This window comes from Cyprinodon variegatus, unplaced genomic scaffold (genome assembly GCF_000732505.1).
Source record: "Cyprinodon variegatus isolate N-32 unplaced genomic scaffold, C_variegatus-1.0 Scaffold801, whole genome shotgun sequence".
Lineage (NCBI taxonomy): Eukaryota > Metazoa > Chordata > Actinopteri > Cyprinodontiformes > Cyprinodontidae > Cyprinodon > Cyprinodon variegatus.
Genome location: NW_015151254.1, coordinates 229,344 through 240,235, shown reverse-complemented (window position 1 = coordinate 240,235; position 10,892 = coordinate 229,344). Strand labels below are relative to the sequence as shown.

Sequence of the window (10,892 nt, the reverse complement as noted above, 5' to 3'; positions counted from 1 at the left end):
AAAATGTAAATGGAAAGATTCGGGGCTTAAAATAAAACTCAAGATTTGTACTTTTTTATGTTGTGTAATTTTCTTTTTCTTCTACTTGAAATTATAAAACTGGTATCGAAAAAAGTATCGTTCAGGAACCGGTATCGAAGTGAAGGTATCGGTATTGGTACCGGAACCGAAAATTTTTGAACAATACCCAGCCCTACATCACAATGATGCATTTTAAATGTCCCACAGACCACCCGCTAACATTTTTATTTAGTGTAGTCTCGTCGACGAAAACTCACACTCATGTCTCGTCATGTTTTAGTCATAAAAAGATGCACGTCCAGACGTGAACGCATTACTCCTGTGCTGTCATCACTCCCACTGACCTCTAGTCCGGTTTAGAATCGATTTTAAACTTGTGTTTGTTTTTAACGCCATTCATGGCTTGGCCCCCTCTTACTTGTCTGAGATTTTAACTTTTCGCAATTGTGGCAGAGCTTTGCGCTCCTCGGGTCAGCTTCTGTTAGAGGTCCCTAGGTCAAGACTCAAACAGTGGGGCGATCGTTCTTTTGCCGTAGCTGTTGCCAGACTGTGTAACAAACTACCCCCTGACATCCGCACCACTACTGACCTCAGCCTTTTAAAAAAAAGCTTAAGACCCATTTTTTAAAATTAGCATTAAATTCTGACTAGGGTAATACTGTCTCTTAGCTGTCCTCCTTCTGTCTGCTCCTTTCTATGCACTTCTGGAAGGCTTTCAATGTCCTGCAGCGCTGCACCACTACAGCACTTTTAATTCTATCTGTATGTTTTGTATGTGTTATGTATTGTTATATGGCTTTGTTGTAAAGCACTTTGGGTACCATTTGGCTATTGTAAAGGGCTATACAAATAAACTTGATTGATTGATTGATCAAAGATCCATGTTTAGCTCCCCAGTTTTCATTATCGTCATGAAAAAAAGACATTTGAATTGAGAAAGCTTCCTGGAGGGGAAGCGAAATGTCTTTAAACCTTGGAAACCAAGTCAGTGGATTGTTTTTAAACTTTTACGGCATGAAAGAAAAGTAATAAATGAAACAATTTAATAATCAATGAGGAAAACAACACTGATGATAGGTAATTTAGTTATTTGTCATTTTATAATTTAATGGTATTTACTGTAATATTCAATATAAATAAAATTGACCATCTAAAAAGCAATATGGATATATTTCCTTTTACATTTTTAAGAACATAGTTTAAGATGCTCCACACAGACATACATGTCAATTTAATGTTAAAGTAAGAATATAAACAAGTTTATAAACATACAAGACATTTCAGGTATAGTGGGGTTTACTCGTCAGAATAATGTCTGACTTAATGAGTTTCCAGTTGTGCCTGAACGCGTTCACTGAACGAAAGTTCATGAACTCGTTCATATTTTGGGCGAACGTGAACTGAACGTACTGCATTACTGCCTGATGAACATTATTGTGAACTCGTTCATTCTGGTGTCTGTGAACGGCACGCTCTCTCAGTTCAGCTCCGTTCAATAGGTTGCCAGATTTCTATAGAGTCCTCCAGGCGAAACCCCGGCTAAATCACACCGTAAACAGGCCTTAATATGTAGCGGGAAAAACACCCAATCTGGCAACACCAGCTACCAGCGTCGTAGCCTACAGCTGCGTGCGTCATCAAAACAAAATGCAGCGCGGAAGCGACCGTGGAGCCGACAAGCATCAGTATGATCACTTAAAACAGTTTTATGACCAGGTGGTCGGTGAGGATGATGGCAACAATCTTACATTTCTCTGCAAACTTTGCCCGCCGGCTTTCAGTAAAAAAATCCGCACTTCAGTAACATCCAAAGCAAATCTGAAACGGCATATGTACTGAAATGGATTTTCAAATGGAAAAAAATATTAAAATTAAAAAAACATTTGCTCCTTAAAGACTACTTTCCTGTTTTTCTTTTAATAATTCCTCATAAAAAAAAGACCATTCAAGCAGCACATTTTTCCTGATGTTTTTGAGAATATACTGTAGGGGTGAAAGCTGCAGCTGCTACTAGTGTGAAGTGAATGGACAGCAACAAAGCATTAAAGCAACAATGGGGAAATCTGTCCCCTCAATGCTAATGTAAACCCTGGTTGGATAAGGATTCAAAACTGGATATGAAGATAAAATCTGACGCACAGTTTCAGTGTTACAACTGATAAAAATAATTGCTGTCTGTGGTTCTACAGTAGGCTATGGTGTAATTGAGCAATATATGAAAAAAAAAGAACTATGAACTAGTTCATTTTTTTGAACTGTGAACTTAGTTCAAAATTTTTAATTATGAACTATGAACTGAACTAGTTCATTTTAAAATGTGTGAACTGAACTTTGAACTAGTTCACGTAGAAAGAGAACTTTCCCAACACTGCCTCTAGTCTACTTTACTCTGTTCACCTCAAAGTGAAGGTTTTATTTGAACACATGACTGGTTCTGCTCAGTGTGACGGAATCAGCTCTAAACTAAATGAGAAATGAAGAAAAATGTGTGAGTTTCAATTTATTTAAACAGGTGCATCTCTGTGGGCCCAGATATCTTTTTATCTGAAAGGTTTACTTTGACAGTTGCTGGTTAAAGAGTAACAGGCAGACATTTCCTCTTGTTGATAATGTTTGCCAGCTCACACATTACAGTTGTTTTACAGAAAGTATAATCTGAGAGTTAAATTGTGTTATTTATCTCTTAAGGAAAGAAAAATGTAAAGAAATCTGAATGCTAACTGAAAGAAGGTGATTGCTCCTGTTAGATAAAACTGCCTCTTTATTCTGCATCAATAGTTAAATTTGTGCTTCACTGGGTTATAGTGTCATTGGGTTTAGACTGAACAAAGCCAACAGTCAAGTTAAACATTTCACCACAATCTCACTGTTTCCAGTTTGCAGTGGTCACTGGGGTTCCAGATGAAATGTGCTCCTGTTTTAATAGGACTAGAGCTTAACATTAAATGTGGTTTCTAATCTACTAGTCAGTTGAACTGTAAGGGTGAAATGTTAAACTGATCCAAGACAATGTTGATCAGTTACGATCTCTTATGTTAGCCCATATCATCATAAGAATGTATTTAGTATTAGGCTTCAAAAACTGATCTAGTTAATCAACATTTTATTAAAATAAGTGCATTTGCAGTTAATCGGAGCAGGTAAATAAGATGATCTTCCAAAGGAATTAGTATTTTTGCCCTTTTATTAGATATGATGAATTTTAAGTTCTTATTTTAAATGCAAATGATTATATTCTATTGGCACTTTTTACCTACTTGCTCAAATATAGGGAAAATACACTTTATTCAAGAAAAATGATTAAATTTAGCTGTTCCAAAAAAAGGAAATTTAAAAACAATCCACTGGACTTTGTTTCCAAGTTTGAAGACGTTTCACTTCTCATCCAGGAAACTTTTTCAATTCAAAATGTCTGGAGTAGTGTTGAGTTCAAAGTTTTATACAGTAGCCCATTAAAACCTTGTTTTTGTTTTGAAAACATGCAAATTGAAACGGACGAAGGGGTTCATCCCTTTGGAATGGGGGTCATTTGGCTTCTTTTTTTTACCCTGCAAAGCCCCATACCCGTCTAAGTGTCTGTGTACAACATATGGGATGGCAATTTTTTTGCGCAAAGACATTGCCATCGCTGGAGTCTCTGAAAAACTCAAGAGGATTTTCTCCAAACACAAAATCCCAGTACATGTCAAACCAAACAAGAAAGAGGCTAGTGCTAGTAGATCTTTTATATTGGAGAAACCAAACAACCTCTCCACAAACGCATGGCCTAAAAGAGAAGACCTTCCTCCTTGGGAAAAGACTCTGCTGTCCAGCTGCACTTTATGGAGAAAGGACATTCTTTTGAGGACCAGAATGTTCACATTCTGGAAAAAGAATATAGGTGGTTTGAGAGGGGTGTGAAGGAAGCCATCTATGTTAAGAAAGAAAAAACAACCTTAAACAGAGGAGGAGGACTCAGGTTTCAGCTTTCAAAAACTTACAATGCAGCTATTGAGTTAATCCCTTCCTGCTATCATTGCAGCCCCAGCCTCTGTACAGGGGAGCGGAGGACCTCGCCTTTTCAGCCAGGCCAACAATTCCCCTTAACAACCCCCCTTTCATACATTTAGACGGGTATGAGGCTTTGCAGGCTAACAAAAGAAGCTAAACGACTCCCATTCCAAATGGGTGGACCCCTTTGACTGTTTCAATTTGCATGTTTTCAAAACAAAAACAAGGTTTTGATGGGCTACCGTATAAAACCTTGAACTTACCGCTAGTCCCAACATTTTTGAATTGAAAAAAGACTCCTGGTGGGGAAGTGAAACGTTTTCAAACTTGTTTTTAATTTATCTTTTTTTTGGACCTGGATTACTGAGAATCTTCAACAGCAAATTTAGCAGTTTGTTTTTAAATGCAGGGTCCCTAACAGGAGCCAGGAACCGTTCTACAGGGCTACTGGTTCCTGTTGGCCCCTCTCTAGAACTGCTCTTGGTTTTCAGATGGATTGTAATAAATAAAAGGCCTGGTGACTAACTTTCCATGTATATAAAGAGATAGTCAGCCTGCTCTTTACCCTCTTCTTTCTAACCACGTGTATCATCATGCTTTCCCTTCTTCCTCCACTATTGCGGTTTCTTCATAATGCTTCCCGCTTTTACAAAAATTCTTTCTACCTCCACCCAACTGGTATATTATGTTTTATTTCTTGAATTATTGTGATCAAATCCTCTCAGGTAATTACTTAACCTTTTTCAAACACTAGTAAAACGTTTTGTGATCATTTCAGAGTCATTTAATAAAAAGCAGGAGGTTTAGCTCTACAGTATCAGGCCTTAATCCTTGGTTCAACAGTCACATTTTGTGCTCCATGATTCCTTCCCTTCTGATTTTGCTGAGGGGTAGGAACATATTTCCACCATCATTTCTTTGTCGACAGACTGATCCTATTTTCCCTTTATTTATTTATTTATTTATTTTATTTATTTTAGGTTTTGTCCATAGAAAAAGCAGAGAGCACCAGCCCCCTTCCCAACCCTGTAATCGTGAGCATGCGGACCAAAAAGGCCTTCCAGCTGATCGAGCTGCAGGAAAGAGACGAGCTGGTGGAGAGCATGAACTCCAGGCTCAGAGCTCAGCAGTGGAAACACTCTGTGTTTCGCAATAAGAGGGACAGCAGGAGGAGTGTGGTGAGAATGTCAGCGAACTCTTTCACAACACACTGATTTATATATCTTAATTATTTCACCTCTTAGCTTTTCTGCTAACAGCGCAAACTAAGCACTTTGCTCCGTTTCTAACTCTATTCTTATAAGCTTTACAGAGCATTCAGACTTCAATGTTTAATCAGAACATACTAGTGCTTGAAAACTGCTCAGAGGAAGAGGCCCTCACCATAAACTGAGTTAAACAGACCAGAAAAGCCAGTCTGACGTTAGCAGCAAAATCATCTGACATCCAAAAAGTTAATCCAAAGTGGTATTCTTGGATTTCACATAAAAAGTGTAAATAATCACACGGAGACATTGTGTTGCTGTCATTTAAAGGCTCCTGCTTGTGTTAAGATAGGGTCAGATGTTTGTTCCTCTGCTCAGATTGACAGATATCCTCTGCCACTGTTCATTTCTGCTCCTTTTACCCTCAGATTCCACATACTCCGTCAGCGCTGCGCCCCGCTCACTGAATACTTTCACATCCACCACTACTCCCCGCACGTCACTGTCCACGTACGTCTTCTCTGTCCGTCACCATCAAAATACGGAGCCGAGCTATTTTTTGCTCCGCTCTGGTCTGGCCAGGTCAAGATCCGCAATTGCAATCGCACCAAACAGGAAAAAGAACGTCGACAAGATCTGGTTTGTCAAATTAAAATATAGTAACGATGGATTGGTAACTACAAATTAGAGCATAATTCTTATATATTCCCAAAAACGAAGGCCGTTAAATTAAGTGATTGGATGGAAACTATTGGTACTTCAACATATCGGGAAGATGATTTCTCATCTCGATCAAAATATTTATTTTATACCGACAGGCTTAAAGTTTAATCACATCCAGTCAAAAGAAACTTCTTATCGCACGCCTGGATGAAGAGATGCTGAGTTTGGAAGTAGAGAACAAACGGTTCATAAAAAATAATTTTGTATGATCCTATTATCCCTGTTACAAAAATCCACAGCAAAAAGAAAATATTTGCGCATTTAATAGATGCTGTTGGGGATTTTTTTTCTTAATGTGTGAAATTAAACGTTCATTTCCGCATGTTTTGCTCCTATGAATTTTGGCAAAAATATTGCGCATGATATCCTCAAACTCCGAAGAAGTCAGGGCTATCCAAGATGGGAGCAACGGCGGAGGCTGTAGGCTTTGCGCGGGCGTTCTGGAGCGCAGTGGAGCAGAGCGATGATGGCGGATGTGGGATTTCAGGGTTACTTTACCTTCCTCAGTGGAGGTAAAACCCCCTTCTTCCTGTCTGGAGATTTTTCTCGCTCCTGTTAAAGCTATTTATCCACGGGTAACAATTACAGGAAATATAACAGGAGTGTGGCTTAAACAGCTCCTTTCTTCTGGAGCATTTCTGTTGCTTTCATGGAGATTCTCAAGCAGAGAGGTGGTTTAATGAGTGGCAAACAGAGACGGTTTGAACACAAGGAGCAGCGTTGAACGGCAGAAATAACATACTTCTGTAATTGACATTTAATCTGAAGAGAGAAATTAAGTGTTAAGTGCAGTGAGTATATGTATACTTGACTTTTTTTTTTAAAGCAAGTGCAAATTGTCATTTGAGAAATCGGGATAACATCTGAGTGTAAAAATAAGGAATCTTTTTAACTGAGAATGCATGCTTTTAAAAACTCTCCTTATGAAAATCCTTCTTCTCAGTAAGCATGTGAACACCCAACATGTTAAAGTCTCAAACAGTTCAGTTCAGAAAGGCATTTCATAGGATGTGAAAGTGTGGGATGATTCATAAGTAACAGTGTTAAGGTTATTTTTAGCTGACAAAAAAAGGCACTATATTAGCCTCTAGAGAGGAGAAGCTAAGAATTTCCTTTTTTTTACCCAGAGTGTCTGTAATCAGTGTAGAGCATTTCAATATAAAAACAATATTTTATTAATCTCAAAGGAAAATTAAATGTTGCACCATTTCTTCTGGGAGTTGTGTAAGGTGTGGACAGCTGTATGCAGGAAGGATCATCTATAGTGGTCCGTCTTGGATCGGATCTGGAGCAGCTCTCACTGAGGATGCTCTCCTTTAAGTTTTTTAACCTTCTTTAAATCTCTGTCTGCTCATATGGTCATAAAACATTGCCCATAATGATCTTTGGAAGATAAGGTATGAATTTCCTGCTTCTCTCTCCTCCCGTTGCTCCTACTTTGCATCCTTGACCTCCTTTCAGTTAACTTAATCGCTGCCATTAAAATGTCAAATAAAATGCAACATAACATGAATTTTTATACATTGCCTGATTCAACACTGCTTGCATCTAATTCTACTAAAAGACCAGTAATCAGCAACCAATATTATATTAGTTAAATACAAGCTGAGTGGTAATTAGATATTTAATTTGTTAAAAAAGAAAATTATATATATGCATATATATGTCGGGTTTTTCAGCAAGTATATTTACATTTCAGAGAAAACGTAAAAACATTTCTAACTCTAAAGGTAAAGCTAGAAACATCACACCTTTTTGTTCTGATTATATTCTCTATATGTCTCTATATTATTGGATTTCTCCATCATAAAGTCATAGGGAAATCAGATTTAAATGTAAAATAATTCTGGCTTAAACATGTATATAAATCTACTCTTTATTAGATAAAATTGTCCCAAAATTTATAAAATTTCTATATAAAAAAAAAAAAAATCCTTTCTCAAAATCTGTGTTTTTTTTTTTTGTTATCTTATGCAGGCCAGTTAGTTGTACTTCAGCCTGAACACCTAAATTCGGCCAATGTGAATTTTTTGATTCATATGTGGCAGCTAAAATACGCAGCTATTGAAATAAGAGTCATTGACTTTCCCATTGAGTTCCGTCCCAGTGTTCACGGGGATGAACGTCTGTGTCTTCGGCAGGCGTAGAGCTAACAGAACTGGCAGCGTTGTGAGGCAAGGGCTCAAACATGTACGGCTGTAAGCCTTCTACACCAAACCAAGCTTCTGCCGCCCTGGCGTCCTCTTCCACAACATCTTTGTCCCCGCTTTCCTCCTCTAAATAAAAACTGTATGACGGAGGAGACTCATGGTTAGCAATATTCTTCCGACAAACCGGCCACAACCAAACTTGCTTGCGAACCTCCCGCCAGAACAATCCCACCCCCTTGATAAACAACCGATCACATTCACTTCATTCAGTCGTGAAAAGTCAGGCACCACTTAGGAGAATTCGGAAAAGCAACAGTTGGAACGGCCGATTCCCTACGACCTTAAAGACATTTCAATTAGTGAGAAAAAAATTGCAGGGGGAATATATATTAAAAAAAAAAGTCAAATCAAACAAAACTTTTGCAACCCACATGCAGTACCTCCGTGGACCCCCTAGGGGTCGCGGACCCCCTGTTGAAGACCTCCAATATATAGGGTATATTTGTTGCTTGTGGTCAGTAAAGACAACATTTAAAAAACATGAATCCCAATCTGGTGACTCTTGAGTAACTGAACATTTCAGAGGAAATGTAAAAACATCTCTAGCTCTAAACGTAAAGCTAGAAACATGACACCTCTTTGTAATTCTGATTATATTCTATACATATCTCTATATTGTTGGATTTCTCCATCTTAAATATCTTCTATTTTACTCTGGGACACACATTACATTTTAAAGATACAAGTTAGTGACGGATCCTTTCTGAACTAAAGGCTTGAACTCTGATTCCTTTACCAGACCTCCCCGACACCCTACTACACCTTCTACTATGACACTGGACTCTCTGATGAGGAGGAGATGGAGGAGCAGGTCCTCCGGAACACCGTCAACAGCGAAGCTCTCATGACGGCCTTCCACCAAAGCCAGCCAGGAAACGATGGAAACAAGGTGGGGAAAGAAGAATAAAACGCTTCTCTTGAAAGAGATTTTTCTTTATTTTATTAAATCTGTCTTTTAAAATCTTTTGGCTTTTTTGTTTGGTGCATTTAAATCAGAGCATGGAGCCGGTGAAGGAACGACTGTGGGAGGAGCACTTTGCAGAGTTTGGGCGCGGCGTTCACATGTTTCGCACTGAGAAGATCCAAAAGCTGGTTGCCATGGGAATCCCAGAGTCGCTACGTGGGGAGCTGTGGATGGTGTTCTCTGGTAAGAACAAGCTGAAAAACAATTCAATTCAATGAGTGAGACTGAGAGGAGGTGAACTGGACTGAAGATCCAATGATGATCCCACTTTGCAACATACTGTGGCGTGTATTTAACGTGAAGAAAGTCTTCAGATAAATGAAGCTTTTATTGTAGAATCTTCCACCTCATCAGGTTTTATTTTCAGGAACCTTGGTTTACCTTATATAGAAAATGTTTGGTCATGTTTTGGACCTTGCTCAAATAACCAATCATGGATATTTTCAGTCCTCTTCGAGAATCCGTTAGATATTTGAAATCTCCTGCAGTTTTTAAGAGTTTTCACCAAATGTTTGCTAAGGCTTATTTGGACAGCCTTCAGACTTACATCAAGACTCCACTCCAGACTCCATCTTTGCATGTCTGTTAAAAGCAATATCTACTACATCTGCTCCACTCCGAGATCTTTAACGTCCAAGGAGAGGATGTGTGAGAGGTCCGGCCTGCGCCAAGCGGACCGTAATGGAACAGAAAACTGGAGTTGTTCTGTAATTTCAAGGTAAAGGAGAGGGTGTAGGTGGATGGCGACGTTTAGAGGAGTAACAGTGACTGTGAAACCGTTCTTATGAATCAACGCAACGGAATTACTCCATTTGCAGACGTTAGCGGAGTTAGCACAGAGGATGTGGTTTCCACCTCCACCACTTATTTTGATGATCCACCTGGAAAAGGAACATTGCGACTATACCTTTTAATTTAGTAGCAAACAGAGCAAAGTTTAAAAGTGTAAAAAATATAAATTAAATATAACAAACCAACAGGTGCTATACGTGATTTGAAAAGCCTTTGTATGCCATATGCTAGTGGAGATTCTCAGTCATCCAGGTCATAGTCATTCCATAATAGTTAAAAAGCAAACCACTGGACTTTGTTTTCCAAGTTTAAGACGTTTTGCTTCCAATCCAGGAAGCTTTTTCCATTGAAAATGTCTGGAATAGCGTTGAGGTCCAAGCTTTATAGAGTGGCCCAACAAAGCCTTGTTATGGCTTATGGCCTTTGTATGCAACTAGGTCAGAGGTCACAGATTAGCGGACTGACCTGCTGACCTGGACCCAACCTGATTTAAAACGTTTATAAATTACTGGATGTTGTCTGATGACTGTGTCTAACTTAACTTGTGCCACTTCTCCTGTTAATATGTTAAAGCCTTCCGGGACCAGGCTACACGTGATACAAATTAGCCAATGAGCTGCTGTCAGTCAGGGTCACTGTGGCGAGCCACTTTTAGACACAGCAGGCAAACCTTTTGCAAGCCGGGCGATGGGAAAAAGGAAGCAGAGAAAGTATGGACTGCTGGAAGAACTGCACTGAACTGGTGACAGAAAAGTGAAATGGCGTGCTCAAAGATGACCCTGCACATTTTGAGTATTTTTGGCTCAACCTGCTGCTGTGAAGCAGGATTCTCCACCGTGAACAGAATCAAAAATAAATATGGATCTAGGCTCAAAATTAGCCCCTTGATATGTGCTTGAGAATGACTGCCTCCATTCAAACCCAGGTTTAAAGCCTTGCAGGGCAGCCTGAAGCCCACTGCGAACATTAAGCCAGAAAAAAGAAAAG

General features: G+C 39.1%; 1 protein-coding gene across 1 annotated transcript in view; it reads left to right on the top strand.

Annotated features, from left to right (window-relative positions):
- Positions 1-10,892, top strand: part of tbc1d8 (TBC1 domain family member 8) — a 45,400-nt gene that overhangs the window by 19,210 nt on the left and 15,298 nt on the right. Inside the window, exons 7-9 of the mRNA XM_015396511.1 lie at positions 4,992-5,189; positions 8,889-9,038; positions 9,146-9,296. Coding sequence (XP_015251997.1) covers positions 4,992-5,189; positions 8,889-9,038; positions 9,146-9,296 — 499 coding nt within the window. The remainder of the gene's footprint in view (positions 1-4,991; positions 5,190-8,888; positions 9,039-9,145; positions 9,297-10,892) is intronic.